Source organism: Nerophis ophidion, linkage group LG04 (assembly GCF_033978795.1).
Source record: "Nerophis ophidion isolate RoL-2023_Sa linkage group LG04, RoL_Noph_v1.0, whole genome shotgun sequence".
In the NCBI taxonomy this organism is placed as follows: Eukaryota; Metazoa; Chordata; class Actinopteri; order Syngnathiformes; family Syngnathidae; genus Nerophis; species Nerophis ophidion.
Window position 1 is genome coordinate 53,466,240 of NC_084614.1, and position 22,985 is coordinate 53,489,224.

At 38.5% G+C, this 22,985-nt stretch overlaps 2 protein-coding genes across 5 annotated transcripts in view; both read left to right on the forward strand.

The window, feature by feature from the left end:
* The window catches only part of lrch2 (leucine-rich repeats and calponin homology (CH) domain containing 2), a 58,874-nt gene extending 53,783 nt beyond the window's left edge, over positions 1 to 5,091 (forward strand). Inside the window, exons 19-21 of one of the 2 annotated variants that reach the window (XM_061898297.1) lie at positions 208 to 345; positions 445 to 522; positions 970 to 5,091. In XM_061898297.1, coding sequence (XP_061754281.1) covers positions 208 to 345; positions 445 to 522; positions 970 to 1,089 — 336 coding nt within the window. In that variant the 3' untranslated portion in view covers positions 1,090 to 5,091. The remainder of the gene's footprint in view (positions 1 to 207; positions 346 to 444; positions 523 to 969) is intronic. The other variant, XM_061898298.1, reaches the window with a different exon arrangement.
* il13ra2 (interleukin 13 receptor, alpha 2) lies at positions 1,969 to 19,499 on the forward strand. Of its 3 annotated transcripts, XM_061898346.1 has the most exons (10): positions 1,969 to 2,101; positions 6,303 to 6,400; positions 6,476 to 6,564; positions 6,626 to 6,777; positions 6,847 to 7,003; positions 7,070 to 7,190; positions 12,862 to 13,046; positions 13,135 to 13,283; positions 19,120 to 19,275; positions 19,371 to 19,499. In XM_061898346.1, the coding sequence occupies exons 3-10, from the start codon at positions 6,492 to 6,494 to the stop codon at positions 19,395 to 19,397; spliced, it is 1,020 nt and encodes a 339-aa protein (XP_061754330.1). In that variant the 5' UTR covers positions 1,969 to 2,101; positions 6,303 to 6,400; positions 6,476 to 6,491; the 3' UTR covers positions 19,398 to 19,499. The 3 variants fall into 3 exon arrangements, with proteins under 3 accessions (XP_061754330.1, XP_061754329.1, XP_061754328.1); XM_061898345.1 differs by lacking the exon at positions 19,371 to 19,499 and having other exon boundaries at positions 6,303 to 6,404; positions 19,120 to 19,320; XM_061898344.1 differs by lacking the exon at positions 19,371 to 19,499 and having other exon boundaries at positions 19,120 to 19,320.
* Positions 19,500 to 22,985: the final 3,486 nt, after the last annotated feature.

A 22,985-nucleotide genomic window follows, 5' to 3' on the forward strand; every position in this document is an offset into this window, starting at 1 on the left:
AATCACTGGGAACACTGAGTAATTACATTCATGTAAAACTGAATCAATTATGATTTAGTGCAAAATGAACTGTTTCGGTGGAAAACCAGAACAGCATGTAACAGCCCAATAATAAACATATTGTAACACTTTTGACACACTTGTTACTTTAGCAATATATTGTGAAGCGTACAACTATTTGAAATGTCTTAAAACGCTCTCGTGCAGAACATTGAGTCCATACTGAAAGTGTTGCTTCCCGACGATGTTGGGGGCGCCCTGATGGACGGAGTGGTTCTCTGTCATTTAGCCAATCACATTTGTCCTCGCTCTGTGGCCAGCATCCATGTGCCTTCACCTGCAGTGGTGAGGAGATTTTTTTTTTATTACTATTCATAAGACTGGTCATAATAATGCTCTTTGTATATTTGGGTTGATCCTTTTTCTGTTTATTGCCCTGACCAGCCGAAGCTCAGCATGGCTAAATGTCGTAGGAATGTGGAGAACTTCTTGGACGCCTGTAAGAAAATGGGAGTCCCACAGGTAATAAATAGCATACGGTATCTCGTCTTTTTTGCTGATTCATGCATATTTTAGGTCAAATATCTTTGACCACATGTGAAAGTAATTCTCTAGATTATTTTGCTTTTCAGCCTTTTTGGGCCAAATCTATTTCAATTTCCATGAATAAGTCCATCAAACCAAGGTGCAACAAAGCAACTTGAAGAGCAAAGTGTCCATTATCTTGCAACAATTTGCTCATTTAGGGTCAACCTCTATTTTCCAAAACGAGCCAATCATAAACTGGTTTCTGCAATAGATTCGATTAGATTTATTTGTGTGCCCTCATCGAAATGAAGGTTCCAGCCGCAGCAACACCACATAGAGTATACAGGACAGTAGCAATTGCAGCATTGCACGAGTCGATCAAATATAATGATAAAATATGATTCAAATTTGTATGGTTGTCCTTGTGGTCTGCCCCCGCAGGACAAGCTGTGTCTTCCCCATCACATCCTGGAAGAGCGCGGCCTGGTGAAGGTGGGCGAGACCGTGCAGGCTCTGCTGGATCTCCCCGCCATGAAGCCCACGCAACTGTCAGCTGCTTAACCCCCACCTCCACCCCCATGAGAAGACCCTCTCTTGACCCGGTGGCCCGTGGGTCTTTAGGCGTCTGCTTGTGTGCCTGACTGAAACAGTGGAAGGTGAAATTCTCTCGCTGTGTATGATGTCACGACGCGCTCCCGTCCATCACAGTTTTGATTTCTTCCTACTTGGGTGCACCACTGGGACTAATTTGGACAAGTCAGTGGGTCCCTCTTTCGGTGCTCCGTGAGCTCCCACAAGTGCCCGCCCACGAGCAGTTCTTTTTGCGCCAGGTCCCGACTGTGCACCCTTTTTACTCCACACAGCTAACTTCTCTGCCAAGCTGAGCGCTCTACTGTTAACAAACTTTGCCTTTCAAATGCATGACGACCGCAGTTGGTGTTGAAGTCATGCCATTGCCAACCTTTTCCGAACTGGTGTACAAATCTTACCGTATATGACCACTGTGATGACATGTAGCCCACTGGGGGGTTGGTTTAACAGCATTTTTTTTTTACATTTACTTACATTTTTCTACACTTTTTATACTTTGCCACACTAGACACAAGTCAGTTTGTGTTTGTTTTTGCTTTGGATGCTTCCAAAAAAGCACAATTTGGCTATGCTGCATGCGCCGTCTCAGTGAGTTGTTTTTCTACCTATGTGTTATTTGTGCGACTGATCATGATTGTTGCCACAACGCAGTCTTCATCAATAACCATCTCATTTTTTTCTCGTAACATTTTCTGGGTTTTTACTGCCAAATATTTTTCTCCCTTCCCTTCATATAGTTTCTGTATCTGACAAAGGTGAGTACACCCCAACATGTGTATTTGATCTTGCCAAGGGACAATGCTGCTAATATGGGTGTTCTTGATCTGGACCCAGGATGCAGAGACTACGGGCAAAGTGCAGGTAAAAATATTTCATTAGGGAACACATAACAAAACTATAGTGCTGCAGGGAAGAGCACAGAAGAAGAGGGGCTGGCATAAGAAGATTCTTGATTGACAGCCGTGGACACCCCTGTCAACAGGTGAGGAAAACAGTGCTCCAGCCAAAGGGAAAATGGAAATAAGGAATATATTACAGGAAACTTGTAATAAAATCCAAACTGTCATGAGAGCTCATGACCAATTTATCTTGAGACAACTTTAGAGTAACCTGTGTGCAACCTATATAGACGACCTTTGCAGCTCTATGCCCAAAAGAATTAAGACAGTGCTCGATATCAATGGGTCTCCCATTTCCACTCAATTGTGTTACTTAGTATTGTCCCTTGAGATTAAATGTGAGGGGTGTCCTCATGTTTGCAAAATATAGTTGCATCTTAAATACACAAATTTGGGTGATTACAGTAGGCAACACTTTATTTTTTTTCTGTGAGAATCCTGTGTGTGGCTGAAGCATCAATGAGTGGCACTATCCAGGACTAGTTGCAGCGTGCTCAAACAACCCCCAGGTAGCATCTGTGAGCAGAAAATACTGTATCATCTCTTATCGGGTCATAAGTGCATTTTTCATTCTTCCCCCACGCCCTCTCATTAGAGCAAAAATACAGTGTTACCTCCTGTAGTGTGTGACTTAACACTGTTGTGATGCTGTTACTCAACCTCGCTAATTGTACGGCATGTTTTGTAAAAGGCCTAAGTATGGCTTAGATTTAGGTAATTACATCTGTGTTGGCCCTGCGATGAGATGGCGACTTGTCCAGGGTGTACCCTGCCTTCCGCCCGATTGTAGCTGGGATAGGCGCCAGCGCCCCCCGTGACCCCGAAAGGGAATAAGCGGTAGGAAATGGATGGATGGATGGACACCGTCTGCCTTGCTTCCTTTTAGTGACGCATGGATGTGGATTCGGGTACCTCTAGTGCTGCTTATATGATGATTAGTTTTACGGGGAAATTACCTCCATTGCAAAATCTTTGGAATGATTCAAAGTTGGAAACTCCATGGGAGCTTACGTGAATAACTTCTGCACAATTGCAGGTTACACCGTTTAGGCTATGTTCTTTCGAACAACAGGCCTGGTATTTTTGGTGGTTGAGATGATATGACATAGTTCGAGTACGAATCACAAATACACAAAAGTAAGAAAGCATACTTTTAAAATGAAATATGAGTACAAGTGAGCCTATCTAATATTTGAATACGTGCCTCTTTCCAACCTAATTTTCCCTTTTGAATTGAAACGTCATGTTCTTCTGTTTTTAATAGTTTCTTTTAAATTAATGTTATTGAAACATGTTTCTTAAAAGCAATATTTGATTCTGAAGTTCTGTATTTACACTTTTCTCCAGCTCATATTTGAATGTACTACTTTGTCTGCTTCCTCTAATTATTTGACTCACATCATTAGAAGAAATGTTGCATTAAAACATTTTTACCTTTAATTTGCAATTTACATATAATGTTTAAATATTGTCCACATCTTGTCCCTTTTTGCTGTTTTCTTTAATAAGCATTAACATATTTCTTTATGCAACAATCAAAAGTTGGATTCATGTTAGCAATGTTAGTGAACCACAAAATGTAATTAGATGAAAAGGGGGAGAAAAGAAATGAAACCAATGTGCAGACTACCTCAGATGTCACATGCTTTGACTTCCACAAATCCCCCACAAATCAGCATAACTGATAAGGATGACACTGCTGATAGCAATCATTGCTTGCCAGAGATGGGAACCGACTGGTTAGTCAACGTTCAGCCCATTCGATTTGCTGACATATGTATATCATGACAAGAAAATAGATATAAACGTATCAAAACATTATCAAGCTCATCTTAAAATGAGTTAAAAAAAAAGGTTATGAGTCAACTAATGCTTTACCTGCTTTATAGCACCAGGATGAAATCTGTGATTTTTAAATATATATATATTTAACAGCTTCCTAACAGGCACAATACATTAAAACAACGTGGAGCACTAGTTGAATTAGGTCCTGACGTTGAGCAACTCAAACCTATAGAACAACATGCTTTTTGACAACCTTTAATCAATGTTGGTTTCTAATGTTGATTTGACCATTCAATTTTGGTCATTTCCCAACCAATATTCTACAACGTTGAAACAACATGCTTTTTGACAACGTTTATTCAATGTCAGGTTGAGACGTTGATTTGACCATTGAAATTTGGTCATTTCTCAACTAACAATGTGGATCCAATGTTAGACATGAACGTTGTCTCAATTTATAAATAGAACTATTTTTCAGTTTAAAAAAAGATGTATGCATAATCAACAATGTATCAATGTCTTGTGCCTGCCGGGTTAGCATACATTCTTTTATATTGGATTGAGTTCAAGGAGGTTGCATGTTCTCCCCGTGACTGCATGGATTCCCTCCGGGTACTCCGGCTTCCCCCCACTTCCAAAAACATGCACCTGGGGATAGGTTGATTGACAATACTAAATTGGCCCTAGTGTGTGAATGTGAGTGTGAATGTTGTCTGTCTATCTGTGTTGGCCCTGCCATGAGAGGTGACCTGTCCAGGGTGTTCCCCGCCTTCCGTCCGAATGCAAGGAGACCCCCAAAGGGCCAAATGGTAGAAAATGGATGGATGGATGGAGCTCTAGTACCCCAAACATGCTCAAGGATTGGTATTACCCAGACCCTTATTTATTTGTTGTGGCCTGCCAAAAACTTAGTATAGACTCAAGTGAACAAGCAGTGAAGATTAGAAAAAATACAACTCCTTGATTTTATTTTCTTAGCATTTTCATCATTCAAGTTGACTCATCACTGTTGCACATCAACAGCTGTGAGGTGTTCAATGTGGAAGTGTTACGTTCATGAATTTATCCCAACAGTAAAAAAAAAAAAAAAAGGAAGCATAATCACAACAGCAGACAGACACTGCCAGGGGTTTATCATTAATTATGTGCTGTATATTTACACCTTTTTAAAGAAATAGTACATGTGTGCATGTAATAATGACAAATGCTCTGTAAATATCATCTGTATAAATCCCTGCTGTTTTTTACAAAAAATATGACACTGACAAAATAAATTATTTGCTCAATATATTTGTTTTGTTTTTGTGTGTAACGTATTGCCTCTCTTGTGTGTCTAAAATACACGTTACACACTTAGGTCCGAGGTCTTCAACAGGGTTCCGCGACTCATTAGGGTGTCCACAGAAGTACTGTGTGTGGTGTTGTGATTTAACTTTATGAATTGTTTCTCTTTCAACTAATTTTTTTATGTTTTTATTTGTTCATTAATTCATTATTTAAATGATATTACATATTGATAAAAATTAAATAGTATATACATATATATATATATATATATATACATATATATATATATATATATTAATGTGTGTGTGTGTGTATTCATATACAGTACATATCCATAGATCTATAAAATTGCAGTATTTTGTATATATATATAGTAAACATATATTAAAACATGTATTTAAAAAGTCGTTATTTTTTTGTTAAAAAGGTGATTTATGGCTCAGTCCTCAGAGGCATGTAAAGTGCGGCGTGTGCGTGTGCATGCATGCATGCGTCTAAGTGTGCACTGTATGTGGATCTTTTTTCTTTTAGATTTGTGTAAAGCATTTTGTGTTGCAACTTGCCTGTTTAGAAATGTGCTATCTCAGTAAAGTGTTGATTGCTTGACATTGCCATTGATCCAACAGCCTGTATTGTAGTTTATAAATGGCAGTGGCACTGCCACCCTCCTCATTGTACCTTTGAAATTGTACATTTGAAATAAAACATTAATAAAGACACCATTATAATCATCCTAGTACTTAAGATAGCTTGCAAATATCTTAGTATTGCACATAACAAAGTACTATAGGACCCAGTTTAATTGAAAACAAAATGCATATCTATAAGTAGGGATCCCCGCTCTGTTCTCTCTCATGCTTGTTAGCTACACACAATAAACAACTGAACAAACTTCCTCCAAAATGATTTGATACTGTTTGCCAAGGGTTGTAATGTAGTGTGCGAGCTCATCGTTTGGTATTGGTTGTGTAAAGGACTTTGTGTTGCAACTTGCCTGTGTTATGAAAAGCGCTCTACTAATTAATTTACATTCTTGGATTTTTATATAGATTATTCCTGGATTTACTTTAGAGTAATCTGTGAATCCAATGTTTATGTTTTGGCTGCCCCTCCCCAATAGGTTTGTGGTTATTATCACAACAGCCTGTGTAATTAATGTAACGCCTTGTGGTGGTTACCTTAGTAACAACAGACTATCTCTTTTTTTTTAAGGCGGATTGATGAGGATTCATCCCTCCCTCCTGCCATTAAGCAAGTCAAAAACTCCACCCAGCAAGGTTGAATCTCATTTGCTCACTTGACACACTCATGTAAGTATGTTAGATACTTTTTTTCCCCCCCAGGAATATTCACATGTGTAATGCGTGTAAATTGGTGTTTTTCAGATGTATACAGGTAAAAATGCTGACTGCTAGTAAAGAGATACTGCTTTTAACATTCTGCATGATGGAGGTGCATTGCAGTGGAATTCAAGGTTGGTTAGCTAACACATTCTTTCATCTGCAACCATCTAAATGTCTTTTTTTTTTTTATAGTTTATCCGCCTGAGGAGATTCAACTCATAGATCATGGACATCTGGGATATCTGGAGATTACATGGAGTCTCCAAGCCAGTTTAATTGATATGCAGGAATGTCCCATTCGCTACCAGCTGGAGTACTACAACATACGTGTACAAAGTTGGACTGTGAGTAACAATAACAGATGGAGGACTTGTTGCATGGGAGTTTTCTTTGAAGCTGCCGTTTCCCCACAGGTTATTAAGACAATCCATAGGACGTACAGTGACCAGTTCGATCTGACGAAGGACATCCGGGTGAGAGTGTACACCTTGCTGGGTGGACACTGCACTAATAACACTTGGGTGCGGAGCGCTAACTACACAGAACAGGTGCAGAATCCTCAAAGCACAGGTTAGTGTGATCAACACGATGTTGGCGTAGATGCTCACTTAAGTGACATCGCTTCATTTTTAACAGGTCTGCAGCACAGTGGAGTGAAGAATTTCAGGTGTGTGTTTTATAACATGGAGAATACGATCTGTAAGTGGAAAAGAAACAACACATCTCCAAGCAGCTTACAGTTATATCTTTATTACTGGTGAGTCCAATACGCAACTTCTGAAACCTTATTGTCATTATTGGGGGTAAACAGTTCTTTGAACTATTACAAAAACTATTTCCTCTTGTCACTTTCGTGAGGAACATTGGGTTTGGATTTCTAGCTAATGCGTCATTGAAGTCCTCAGTTAAAACTGGTTGTGGAATCATTTACTCCAATTTTGGAGGATGACTGGAGTGGTATTGTTGTTTCTTCCATTCAGTGGGATGCATGTTTCGATGGTATCAATGTCAACTTAAATTTCCTTTAAATGCAAAAAAATTGACCACTTGCTCTTCTGCGGAGACAACATCCATGCCATCTGATTCTCCTCCATTAGTCACAGCTTTCGCGTAGAATCTTGGTTTAATTTGGTGCCCTCTCATGATGATTTCATTCATTTGTTTATCCTGATACATTTCATTTATGATATTCCTCAGCATGTTGTTGTCTCGTTTCACTTCAATCATTTTCTCTTGGAAAATCTCCACCTCTTGACGCATATCCTGAAAATTCCTTCTTATTTTATTATTCAGAGTTTGCAGTCTTCGTTTTTTTTCTCTGTAAATGTCAGACCTTCTTTCTATTCTGATGTTGCTTTTCTCAGGTATTCCTTAAGTTCTCTTGTTACTCTTTCTAGTTCTTCTTTGTGTTCTAATATTACTGTTTGTACCTTGTGATCTAATATTGCTTTTTTTATGTCATCAACTATTTGTTCTAGTCTTGCTTCCCATCTTGTCCTGTGTCCAGAGACTCATTTGGTTCAGCTGACACCAAAGGTTTTGGGATTTGAGTTTTGCTTTTGGCAGCTGACTGACATCAGTGCCGCACGGGCAGCACGGTGAAGGGGGATTGGTGGTCTGCCTCACATTACGAAGGTCCTGAGTAGTCCTGGGTTCAATCCCGGGCTCGGGATCTTTCTGTGTGGAGTTTGCATGTTCTCCCCGTGACTGTGTGGGTTCCCGCCGGGTACTCCGGCTTCCTCCCACTTCCAAAGACATGCACCTGGGGATAGGTTGATTGGCAACACTAAATTGGCCCTAGTGTGTGAATGTGAGTGTGAATGTTGTCTGTCTATTTGTGTTGGCCCTGTGATGAGGTGGCGACTCTTCCAAGGTGTAAACCACCTTCTGCCCGAGTGTAGCTGAGATAGGCACCAGCGCCCCCCGCGACCACAAAGGGAATAAGCGGTAGAAAATGGATGCATGGATGACATCAGTGCCTCTCATACCAGCTCGCTAACGGCAGTTGCTTCTATAGCGACTTGCAGAACTTTTAACTTGTTTATTCAAACAATTTGTACTTTGCGCCATTCAGAGATCAACTTGAAGTGTCAACCTGTCAATCACTCTGTGTCGTCGGAAGCACTTTAAAACATCTTAAAAAAAATAGCCGTAGCTTATGGTTGCAGGGCAACCACTTTGATTTGCGGTGTGGGTAGTTGGCTTGAGGCTAGCAGCTCTTCCGACACACCTTTTTTCAGCAAATCAATGCCTCTCACCGGGCCAAAATCTTTTCGAAAAAGCCAGGTAACTCTTTTGTGGCTGTGATCAATAAACAGTCGTCAAAAAAATCTTTAATTTTTTTATTTTATACGCGGAAAAATTTTTCTGTGAATCTTCTCCAAAATGGACAGGAAGTGAAATGTGATAATAAAATCATAAAACATAAAAAAAAAAAAAAATAGTTAATACTTTTTTTGGTACATGATATATACTGCTATATTACCAGCAGGCACAAGACATTAAAACTACATTGAGAACTTGTTGAATTAGGTCCTGACATTGAGCAACTCAAACATAACATTGAAACAACATGCTTTTTGATGACGTTGAATCAATGATGGTTTGTGACTTTGATTTGACCTTACAATTTAGGTCATTTCCCAACAAATATTCTATAACACAAATACAACATTGAAATAGCATGCTTTTTGACTATGTTTATTCAATGTCAGTTGTGATGTTGATTTGACCACTGAAATGTTGTCATTTCGCAACAAACAACGTGGATCCAACGTTGGACATCAACGTTGTCTCAATTTACAAATACAACTATTTTGCAATGTTACTTCAAAATCAGTTTTAAATGACACGTATGTATAACCGGGCAGCACGGTAGCCCAGGGGTTAATGCATGTGCCTCACAATACAAAGGTCCTGGGTTCCATATGAGTTGGAAAATTGTGTTAGATGTAAATATAAACAGAATACAATGATTTGCAAATCCTTTTTAACCCATATTCAATTGAATGCACTACAAAGACAAGATATTTGATGTTCAAACTCATAAACTTTATTTTTTTTTGCAAATAATAATTAACATAGAATTTCATGGCTGCAACACATGCCAAAGTAGTTGGGAAAGGGCATGTTCACCGCTGTGTTACATCACCTTTTCTTTTAACAGCACTAAATAAACGTTTGGGAACTGAGGAAACCAATTGTTGAAGCTTTTAAAGTGGAATTATTTTCCATTCTTGTTTTATGTAGAGCTTCAGTCGTTCAACAGTCCAGGGTCTCCGCTGTCGTATTTTACGCTTCATAATGCGCCACACATTTTCGATGGGAGACAGGTCTGGACTGCAAGCGGGCCAGGAAAGTACACACACTCTTTTTTTACGAAGCCACGCTGTTGTAACACGTGCTGAATGTGGTTTGGCGTTGTCTTGCTGAAATAAGCAGGGGAGTCCATGAAAAGGACGGCGCTTAGATGGCAGCATAAGTTGTTCCAAAACCGGTATGTAGCTTTCAGCATTAATGGTGCCTTCACATATGTGTAAGTTATCCATGCCTTGGGCACCAATGCACCCCCATACCATCACAGATGCTGGCTTTTGAACTTTGCGCCCATAACAGTCTGGATGGTTAGCTTCCCCTTTGGTCCGGATGACATGGCGTCGAACATTTCCAACAACAATTTAAAACGTGGACTCGTCAGACCACAGAACACTTTTCCACTTTTTATCAGTCCATCTTAGATGATCTCGGGCCCAGAGAAGCCGGCGGCGTTTCTGGATGTTGTTGACAAATGGCTTTCGCTTTGCATAGTAAAGCTTTAACTTGCACCTACAGATGTAGCGACAAACTGTATTTAGTGACAGTGGTTTTCTGAAGTGTTCCAGAGCCCATGTGGTGATGTCCTTTAGAGATTGATGTCGGTTTTTGATACAGTGCCGTCTGAGGGATCGAAGGTCACGGTCATTCAATGTTGGTTTCCGGAGTGATTTCTCCAGATTCTCTGAACCTTTTGATGATATTATGGACCGTAGATGTTGAAATCCCTAAATTTCTTGCAATTGCACTTTGAGAAACGTTGTTCTTAAACTGTTTGACTCTTTGCTCACGCAGTTGTGGACAAAGGGGCGTACCTCGCCCCATTCTTTGTTGTGAAAAACTGCGCATTCAACTTTGTGATGATGGCACCCACCTGTTCCCAATTAGCCTGCACACCTGTGGGATGTCCCAAATAAGTGTTTGATGAGCATTCCTCAACTTTGTCAGTATTTATTGCCACATTTCCCAAATTCTTTTTATTTATTTATTTATTTATTTTATTTTTTTCAAAGATAACTTTATCATAGTAAAATTATATTCAAAACGTTGAAATCCTGATAGTGGAATTGGGACAAAACGGGGCGTCTTATTGCTGCTATGTTTCCTACGTCACGTCCGGCTGACGTCCCGCCCAGTGAATACGCGTAATAGTCAAGCGCAGTTCTGAATGGGGACTCGGTTCCATTTAGCTTTTAGCCACACGTAAACGGCAACAAAGATCACTGATGTTGAAGTTAAAACATGACATGCAACTTTACCCGAGCAAAAAACGATGCATACTTGATCGGTTGAGTCTTGATACTAATTCCCTTGACCCAGCCAAACACAAAGAAGTTGTAGACCTCCATGCTTTTCCAAGTTTCCATCAGTTTTGTAGTGTAGAATGGCGTCTGGAGCACATGTAATCCTCGATTTCACTCGACCAATCTTTTTCTGTTAAAGTATAGGTATCTATTCCATTGCGTGGTTTGCTTTTTTCTGCTCGTATGTCCTTTTTGCAGGAGGATTTAAGCCTATTTCTGCTTGCTGTGCGACAGCCATCTTAGCTTGGTTGACCACCACTTTTTTCCACTTCCGGGAAAAAGTCACGTGTCGGAATACAAGCAATTTTCGAAGCAACCCAACAGGGGGCACTAAAGGACTTCTTTGATGACTGAAATATGATTTCACTGGTGTTTGCTTTTGAACATGATTTTACAAAAAAAATGTTTTGTCTTAGACTCTGTCTTTTACAAAAAGAGCGGCGCTGGCAATGTCATCTTTAAACTCACATCTTACATACGATAGTGAAAGTAAACATTTACTGTGCAGCGTATTAGTCAAGACAAATATAGCAGCTTGTTGCATCAACAAAGTATTGAGAGAATGCTGTGAATACTAATGAGTGTTTTTTTTAATTACGGTATTGATTTTTATTTTTAATACATTTTTCAGAGTAAAAAAAACAACACATTCACATCGTTATTATGGGGTATTGGCTGAATAATTTTGAGGACAAAAATGAATGTATACAATTTTGCAATAAGGCTGTAACATAACAAAATCTGGAAAATATTAAGCGCTGTGAATACTTTCTGGATGCAGTGTACCAAAATGTATATTTAATATATTTTTATTACAATATGTTTAAGCTATTTGTTTGGAGTTATAAACATGAATAAAAAAATTAATAATACTAAAATATACATTTTTGTTTGTGTGTTTTGAGTCCTTAAAATACAATACTTTTTTATTTTTTTATTTTTATTTTTAATTTAATTGAATAAAATGTTATTCATTTATTTATATAGTGGCCTGGTGGTTAGAGTGTCCGCCCTGAGATCGGTAGGTCGTGAGTTCAAATACCGGCCGAGTCTTGCCAAAGATAATAAAAATGGGACCCATTACCTCCCTGCTTGGCACTCAGCATTAAGGGTTGGAATTGGAGGTTAAATCACCATAAATGATTCCTGGGCGCGGCACCGCTGCTGCCCACTGCTCCCCTCACTTCCCAGGGGGTGATCTAGGGTGATGGGTCAAATACAGAGAATAATCTTGCCACATCTCGTATGTGTGTGACAATCATTGGTACTTTACTTTAACTTTATTTATTTTTAACGAGCTTTTTCATTTACATGATTGATTGATACTTTTATTAGTAGATTGCACAGTTCAGTACATATTCCGTACAATTGACCACTAAATGGTAACACCCGAATAAGTTTTTCAACTTGTTTAAGTCGGGGTCCACGTAATCAATTCATGGTAGGAGGCAATGAGGGATTGTGATGAGTATAACATATATAAAAAGTAAAACACATCTATTTAATTGATCATATTTGATATTTAAATGTATGTATGTACTTTTGTATGTATGCATGTACAAAACCTCAAACCATTGAAGTTGGCACGTGGTGTGAATCGTAAATTAACAGATTGTAAGTATAGCAGCATGTTGCTTAATAATGGCTTAAATATTTACAACAGTCAATCAGAAACGTCATGATTAGTACAATTTTGTGATTTAAAATGCCTAAAATACCCGGACAATTTGTGAAATAGAAGTGATCAAAGATTATCTTTTGTGTGTATGTCATTAATACATCATTTATAAAAGCTAATGTTGACCTTGATAGGCACAGAGAACTGGAGAAGACAGAAGAGTGTCCTGATTACATCACTACAAATGGAGTTAGAAGTGGATGCAACTTCACAAACAGACCTCTCCCACTATTTACTGATATCAACTTATGTGTCAACGGCTCCTCACCCCAAGGCCCCTTGAAGCCCACTTATGCTTTCATACAAATACAGAACAATGGTAACACGACAACATTTTCTGATCCTGGTCTCGTGTTGTGTTCAGGTGCTGTATTGCCTCGTTGATATCCTCTTTGTGTCTTTGTTAGTAAAGCCTGATCCTGCCGAAAAGCCACACCTGCTTTCCCACACTCCACTCAAGTTGACCTGGAATAAACCTCATGGAAAAGTTCCTGAACACTGCTTGGAATATGAGTTGGAACACATCAGAGTGAAACCTGGCGGGAAATCTGTATCGGTATGTTTATATCCAAAGTAAAGCACCATGTTGCCATAATGCCCTCTGACCTCCTCCCACCAGCTTGTTTTGAATGGGATTACTTTAAAGTAGATTTTCATGCCTCTTTCTTTCTTTCTTTCTTTCTTAGTTTATTTCGAACATGACATACATACAACATTATACATCAGGTCATTTCATCATTTCGCAATACACAATACATCATGTCCGAAAAGGAGTAGGAAGAAGCAAAGCTTATTTAATCCTACCCCTTTTCCACTTCAGAGCGCCCACAAATAAATACATTAATTCACTGACCTTCTTTACAGCAAAATAGCAAAATAGCAAAATGACATCTGTGAGTGAGTAACACAGCAGTTTCGTAACATGCACTTAATTATTTCAGTCATTATTAACATACTAAGATGAAGAATATATTATTTTCAATAAGTTTGAAAGTGTTTCTCATAATACTTCTTCTTTGTACTTTGTAAGCACTATTAATGTGAACAGCCTCTTAAACTGGATCATATCAGTACAATGTTTAGCTTCTTTACTTAATCCACTCCATAATGTAATTCCACATACTGATATACTAAAAGTTTTAAGTGTTGTACGGGCATATAAATGTTTTAAGTTAGATTTTCCTCTAAGGTTATATTACTCCTCTTTAGTTGAGAAGAATTGTTGTACATTCTTTGGTAGCAGGTTATAATTTACTTTGTACATCATTTTAGCTGTTTGCAATTTTATGAAGTCATCGAGCTTTAATATTTTTGACTCAATAAATAAAGGGTTTGTATGTTCTCTATATCCAACATTGTGTATTATTCTGATCGATCTTTTTTGTAACACAGTTAACGAATGTAGCGCACATTTGTAGTTGTTTCCCCATATTTCTGCACAATAACTCAGATATGGTAACACTAGCAAGCAGTAGAGAATATAAAGGGATTTTTGTCCCATTACGTATTTTGCTTTATTCATTATTGAAATGTTTTTTGCCACCTTATGTTGTATATTTTGTGTATGAGATTTCCAGTTAATTTTATCATCTATTAATACTCCCAAAAATCTGGTTTCTTTTACCCTTTCAATATCTACTCCAACTATTTGTATTCGTGTCTGATGCTCTTTTCTACTGTTACCAAATAGCATTATTTTAGTTTTACTGAGATTCAAGGATAGTCTGTTTTTATCAAACCATTTTTTTAATGTGTTCATTTCTTCCGTTATTATTTGTATTATTTTCTGTGTGTTCTCTCCTGAACAGAAAGCAGTTGTGTCGTCTGCAAATAAAACTAACTTCAAGTCTTTTGTAACTTTGCAAATATCGTTTATATAAAGATTGAACAATCTTGGTCCCAGTATTGATCCCTGGGGTATACCACAAGATATATCCAACCGTGTTGACATATTTTCACCCATCTTCACATATTGCTTCCTGTTGGTTAAATAGCTTCTTATCCAACAGGAATCTGGGTTTATGTTTAATCATGTTATGTTTTGTTTTTGGACTCTTGTTTCCCGTTTTTTGCACTTCCTGGTTTTGTTGGTTTCATAATTACTCATTAGTTTCCACCTGGTCTCCAAGTCACGCCCCTGCCCTCAGCCCCACACCTGTTTGTCATCATCATAGTCACTATTTAAGTCATTTGTTTTCTGTTCCTCGGCCTGGGAACTTTGCATACTGCTCATGCATACTACTTGCTACATGCTTGTCTACTTGCCCACCTACCCATGCTGCTCCTACCTTCATGCCATGCTATTCTGTTTTCTATGCTGTCAATACCACATAAGTTTTTGTTGTTTATGCCACAGTGCAGGTTTTGTTATTTATGCCACAGTGCACGTTTTTGTTTCTTGTCTTTAGTCATGCCATTGTGCTAGTTTTGTTTCATAGCCAAGTTTCCCGCCCTCGAGCGCGCCATTTGTTTGCCTTTTGTTAGTTATAGTGTTTAAACAAACAATATGTACTCACATTCACGTCTCGCTTGTGCCAAATTCCCTCTGCATCGAGGAAGCAAAACAAATCCAAATCAGAATCCTGACAAGATGACAGAGGACAGCACCATCGGCTGGGAAAATCATTTTATACTGTAGCAGTAGTAGCCACAAAACTGCAGGAAGATCATTTTTAGGACTATTTACTTAAAATACAGTGCATCCGGAAAGTATTCATGGTACTTCACCTTTCCCATATTTTTTATGTCACAGCCTTATTAAAAGATGGAAGAAACAAATAATCATTTTTTTCCCTAAAAATTCTCCACACAATACCCCAATATGATGATTTGAAAAGTATTTTTTTTTGCAAATGTATTCAAATTAAGAAACAAAAACATGTACATAAGTATTCCGACCCTTTGCTTTATACTCTCCTGATGCACCTTTGGCAGCAATTACAGCCGTGAGTATTGTTTAATTTAATGCCACAAGCTTGGCACACCTATCTTTGGGCAGTTTTGCCCATTCCTCTTTGCAGCATCTCTCGAGCTCTATCAGTTTGGATGGGGAGATTTGTTCTCGTCCAGAATATCTCTGTACATTGCTGCATTCATCTTAGTCTTGACAGGGAGGTGACCAAGAACCCCATGGTCACTCTGTCAGAGCTACATCTTTCCTCTGTGGATAAAGGAGAACCTTCCAGAAGGAAAGCCATCTCTGCAGAAAACCACCAATCAGGCCTGAATGGTATAGTGGCGAGATGGAAGCCATGTCTCAGTAAAAACTTTGCCAAAATGCACCTAAAATACTCTCAGACCAACCCATCCATCCATTTTCTACCGCTTGGCCCTTTCAGGGTCACGGGTGGAGGGGAAACCCAGCTGTGTGAACGAAATTCTCTGGTCTGATGAGACACAAATTGTAGTCTTTTGCGTGAATGCCAGGCATCATGTTTGGAGGAAACCAGGCACCGCTCATCACCAGGCCGTTACCATCCCCCAGTGAAGCATGGTGGTGGCATGGCAGGGATGTTTTTCAGTGGCAGGAGATGAGTCAGGATAGAGGGAAAGATGTGGCAATATACAGAGACATCCTGGATGAAAACCAACACTTCCCATCCAATCTAATGAAGCTTGAGCGGTGCTCAAAAGAGAAAACAGGAAAGAGGAATGGGTAATACTGCCCAAAGATAGGTGTGCCAAGCTTGCGGCATTGTATACCAAAAGGCTTGAGGCTGTAATTGCTGTCAAAGGTGCACTAACAAAGTATTGAGCAAATGCTGTAAATACTTATGAGTGTTTTTTTTATAATTTATTTTTATTTTGAATTAATTTTTTTAAATAAAAATAAAAAACATAACAAATTCACATCGTTATTATGGGGTATTGGCTGAAGAATTTTGAGGACAAAAATGAATCCACTCAATTTTGGAATAAGGCTGTAACATAACAAAATGTGGAAAAAAATTAAGCACTGTGAATACTTTCCAGATGCACTGTACCAAAATGTATATTTAACATATATTTTTACTAGAATAAGTATAAGCTATTAGTTTGCAGTTATAAATATAAATAAACAAATACATTATATTGAAATATACATTTTTGTGTGTGTGTTTTGAGTCCTTAAAATACAATTAATTTGAAAAAGTAACCTTTTTTTAATTTAATTGAATAACATTTTAATTATGTATTTATTTTTAACTAGCTTTATCATTTACATGAGGGATTGTGATGAGTATAACATAAAAAAACAGTAAAACAAATCTATTTAATTGATCAAATTTGATATTTAATTGTATGTATGTATGTATGTACTTTTGTATGTATGTATATTTATATATTCGTTTTTTGCCAGAATATATGTTTTTTTATATTGCTAAATTTCTCATTTCAATGAGGAAACGACTACAATAAGTATTAAATATATATTTAATTTGTAAAAATTCACGATTCTTAATTGAATTAATACAATTTGACGGATATAGATTGTTTATTTCAAGATTTAAAAAAGATCAGTTAGAATAATACATAATGTTGGATATAGAGAACATACAAATCCTTTATTTATTGAATCAAAGATACTGAAATTCCATGACATAGTGAATTTGCAAACAGCTAAAATTATACACAAAGCAAACTATAACCTGCTACCCAAGAAGAATTGTTCTAAAAAAAAAGAGGAGAAATATAATCTTAGAGAAAAATGTAGATTAAAACATTTGTACGCACGTACAACACTTAAAACCTTCAGTATATCAGTCTGTGGAATTAAATTATGGAATGGATTAAGAAAAGCGATCAAACAATGATCCACTTCAAGAAACTCTTCAAACTTCAAGTGTTTACAAAGTACAAAGAAGAAGAACCATGACAAACATTCTCAATTTATTTCATCCATCCATTCATTCATTCTCAAAATAATCTTACTCATCTCATCATATGAAATATGACTTACTCCACCTATCATTATTATTAAATTATTATTATTATTATTTATTTATTTATTTTATTGTGATTACTTATGGAGTATATTGTGAATAAATTGAGAACAGGAAGTGAACAAAATTTTTTAGCAACTGTTCTGTAAACGAAAAGGGGTGGGATTAAATGAGCTCTGCTTCTTCCTACTCCTTTTCGAACATGTTTAAAAGAAAAACTGGAAATTGTGATGTATCATGTTGTATGATTGCATGTTCTAAATAAACTCAAACTCAAGCTCAATAAAAAGTAACCATGTTTCATTTAAAAAGTAGCAATGTTTCATTTAATTAAATAAATTTAGATTTTTTTTAAATTTTTTTACTAGAATTGATCATTTCCATGAGGGATTAAAAGCTACTTTTTAAAATTTCATTGAACAATGTGATGTATCATGTTGTATGCTTGCATGTTCTAAATGAACTCAAACTCAATATAAAGTAAAAAGGTTTCATTTAATTAAATACATTTTTATTTATTTTTTTTTTTTTACTAGAGTTGATCATTTCCATGAGGGATTAAACGTTACCTTTTTAAATTTAATTGAACAAAAGTTTATATGCACCAATTCACTGGCGTTGTGTGTGTGTATATATATACATGTGTATATATCTATCTATCCATCCATCCAACCATCCATCCATCCATCCATCCATCCATCCATCCATATATGTATGTATATATATCTTCTTCCGCTTATCCGAGGTCGGGTCGCGGGGGCAGCAGCCTAAGCAGGGAAGCCTGGACTTCCCTCTCCCCAGCCACTTCGTCCAGCTCTTCCCGGGGAATCCCGAGGCGTTCCCAGGCCAGCCGGGAGACATAGTCTTCCCAACATGTCCTGGGTCTTCCCCATGGCCTCCTACGGGTCGGACGTGCCCGAAACACCTCCCTAGGGAAGCGTTCGGGTGGCATCAGGACCAGATGCTCCTCTCCATGTTTAGGAGCTGCGGCTTTACTTTGAGCTCCTCCTCCTATATATTTATATATATATATATATATATATATATATATATATATATATATATATATATATATATATATATATATATGTATATATATATATATATATATATATATATATATATATATATGTGTGTATATATATATCTATATGTATATATATATATATATATATATATATATATATATATATATATACATATATATATATGTATGTAAGTGTGTGTGTGTGTGTGTGTAGTATGTACATGTGTATATATGTATATATAGCTGGGATAGGCTCCAGCTTACCCATGACCCTCATGTTAAGCATTATAAAAAAAAAGGAATGGACGCATGGTTTAACAAAAATATATAGAACAACAATAAAAAATGAAATAACCATAACAAATAATAATAATATCCCATTTGTCTTAAAAAGCTCACCTGAACCTCATTTTATTAAAAATATTTATTATTTCTGTTACTAGGAGCGGATTTCCACCATGTTTACGAGCCAGACTTTTCCTAGTTCTGAAGCAATAAGAAACTGCTTCAAAGTTCGATGTAAGTTGCACACGTATTGTGCAGAGGGAAGCTTCTGGAGTAAGTGGAGCGACAAGACATGTTGCGGAGATATTAAAAAGGTACATGACGTGAACAAAACCCACAAATAACACGGACATGTTCTCTTTAAGTGTGCTTCTTATAATTAATTGTCCTTTGTCAATTGTCTTTCCAGAATGACACTTTTTTGAACAAGACCTGAGGACATACAACATGTAAAAGGAATATGATAATACAAAAATACAAAACAGTTTCTTATCATGTGTTTCATCATGTAAATAATACAATTTCATATTAAAGTCCATGAGTCTCTGTTTCTTGATTGACAACGCTGGGTGGGATTGGCTGCAGTTTACCCGTGACCCTGAACAGGATAAGTGGTAGCTTGGACTTAACAGCACAAAAATAAAGGACAAGCCATTGGTAAATATTTTTTCATATTACTATAAAGTGTCCTGACTGTTGTTTGTGCTTGCGCACCAAGCAGTAGTTCAAAGTACCCACCCTTTTTGGAGTAAGGGAGAGTGCTCCCTCAGGTGATTCCGTGCCTCTATTGTCGAGGCAGCCGATTGGGGCTGCGACCGCAAAGTAGTTGGTGCCCATCGTGGCGGTAATCCCAGAACCCGCTGGTGGACATAAGTGCTGAGGGATGCTGTCAAGCTGAAGAAAGGGTCGTATCTGGGTTTTTTGACTCATGGGACTCCGGAGTGAGTGGACAGGTACCAACAGGCCAAGCAGTGTGCAAAAACTTGAATATGGGAGGAGTTTGGGAAAGTACTGGAGAACGACTTCCGGACGGCTTCAAAGCGATTCTGGACCACCACCCACCGGCTCAAGAGGGGGAAGCAGAAAACTGTCAACACCGTGTATAGGGTGGACGACCTGCTGCTGATGTTGATGTTGTGGATCTGTGGAAGGAACACTTCCAAGACCTCCTCAATCCCACCTACACGTCTTCCATTGAGGAAACAGTGCCTGGGGACTCTGTGGTGGGGTCTCCTATTTTTAGGACTGAGGTTGACGAGGTAGTTAAAGGGGAACATTATCACAATTTCAAAAGTGCTAAAAACAATAAAAATCAGTTCCCTGTGGCTTGTTGTATTTTTTGAAGTTTTTTTTCTAAATGTTACCGGTCCCGGAATATCCCTAAATAAAGCTTTAAAGTGCCTTATTTTCGCTATCTTCGAAACCACTATCCATTTCCCTGTGATGTCATACAGTGCTGCCAATGCAAACAACATGGCGGTTACCACAGCAAGATATAGCAACATTAGCCCGGATTCAGACTCGGATTTCAGCGGTTTAAGCGATTGAACAGATTACGCATGTATTGAAACAGATGGTCGGAGTATGGAGGCAGATAGCGAAAACGAAATTGAAGAAGAAATTGAAGCTATTGAGCGAATAGCTATTGACGCTATTCGGCCATAGCGTGGGTGTACCTAATGAAGTGGCCCATAGCATGGCTGCCTTATTAGCATCGCCGGTAAAAATGTGCGGACCAAACGATCAGGACTTTCGCATCTTGTGACACTGGAGCAACTTAAATCTGTTGATTGGTAAGTGTTTGTTTCACATTAAATGTGGGTATCTAGTTTCAAATGCACATACAGCTAGCGTAAATAGCATGTTAGCATCGATTAGCATAGCATGTTAGCATCGATAAGCTGGCAGTCATGCCGTGACCAAATATGTCTGATTAGCACATAAGTCAACAACATCAACAAAATCACCTTAGTGATTTCTTTGACTTAATCGTTGCAAATGCATCTGCAGGTTATCCATACATCTCAGTGCCATGTCTGTCTTAGCATCGCCGGTCAAATGTGAAGACACTTTGGTACATTCAATGGGGGTCTGGCGGCAGATTTCTTGCCAGTGGGGCAACTTGAATCCCTCCCTGTTAGTGTTGTTACACCCTCCGACAACACACCGACGAGGCATGATGTCTCCAAGGTTCCAAAAAATAGTCAAAAAAACGGAAAATAACAGAGCTGAGACCCTGTGTTTGAAATGTGAAAATGAATATGGCGGGTGTGTTACCTCGGTGACGTCACGTTCTGACGTCTTCGCTAAAAGACCGATAAACAGAAAGGCGTTTAATTTGCCAAAATTCACCCATTTACAGTTTGGAAATCGGTTGAATAAATACATGGTCTTTTTTCTGCAACATCAAGGTATATATTGATGCTTGCATAGGTTTGGTGATAATGTTCCCCTTTAAAGGCCTACTGAAACCCACTACTACCAACCACACAGTCTGATAGTTTATATATCAATGATCAATCAATCAATGTTTACTTATATAGCCCTAAATCACTAGTGTCTCAAAGGGCTGCACAAACCACCACGACATCCTCGGTAGGCCCATATAAGGGCAAGGAAAACTCACACCCAGTGGGACATCGGTGACAATTATGACCCAGTGGGACGTCGGTGACAATGATGACTATGAGAACCTTAGAGAGGAGGAAAGCAATGGATGTCGAGCGGATCTAACAGGATACTGTGAAAGTTCAATCCACAATGGATACAACACAGTCGCGAGAGTCCAGTCCAAAGAGGATCCAAGACACAGCAGCGAGAGTCCCGTTCACAGCGGAGCCAGCAGGAAACCATCCCAAGCGTAGGCGGACCAGCAGCGCAGAGATGTCCCCAGCCGATACACAGGCTGGGGACATCGGACCGGACCCCCTCCACACGGGAGAGTGGGACATAGAAGAAAAAGAAAAGAAACGGCAGATCAACTGGTCTAAAAAGGAGGTCTATTTAAAGGCTAGAGTATACAAATGAGTTTTAAGGTGAGACTTAAATGCTTCTACTGAGGTGGCATCGCGAACTGTTACCGGGAGGGTATTCCAGAGTACTGGAGCCCGAACGGAAAATGCTCTATAGCCCGCAGACTTTTTTTGGGCTTTGGGAATCACTAATAAGCCGGAGTCCTTTGAACGCAGATTTCTTGCCGGGACATATGGTACAATACAATCGGCAAGATAAGATGGAGCTAGACCGTGTAGTATTTTATACGTAAGTAGTAAAACCTTAAAGTCACATCTTAAGTGCACAGGAAGCCAGTGCAGGTGAGCCAGTACAGGCGTAATGTGATCAAACTTTCTTGTTCTTGTCAAAAGTCTAGCAGCCGCATTTTGTACCAACTGTAATCTTTTAATGCTAGACATGGGGAGACCGGAAAATAATACGTTACAGTAGTCGAGGCGAGACGTAACAAACGCATGGATAATGATCTCAGCGTCTTTAGTGGACAGAATGGAGCGAATTTTAGCGATGTTACGGAGATGAAAGAAGGCCGTTTTAGTAACGCTTTTAATGTGTGCCTCAAAGGAGAGAGTTGGGTCGAAGATAATACCCAGATTCTTTACCGTGTCGCCTTGTTTAATTGTTTGGTTGTCAAATGTTAGAGTTGTATTATTAAATGATGAAATATTAACATTGCAACACATGCCAATACGGCCGGTTTAGTTTACTAAATTACAATTTTACATTTCCCGCGGAGTTTCGTGTTGAAAACGTCGCAGAATGATGACGCGTATGATGACGCGTGCTTGTGACATTATTGGTTGGAGGGGACACCGGTGACGTCACGCGCACATCGTCTGCTACTTCCGGTAAAGGCAACATGTTAGCATACGTGTCACACAGATATCCCCAAAATTGTGTAGTCATTAGACAAACAGTTGAGGACTTAAGAGCAACTCGCTACAACTGCAAATGTATTTTGCTTGATGTCATCCATGGTTTTCAACCCAATCTTGCTCAAACTTTACAAACA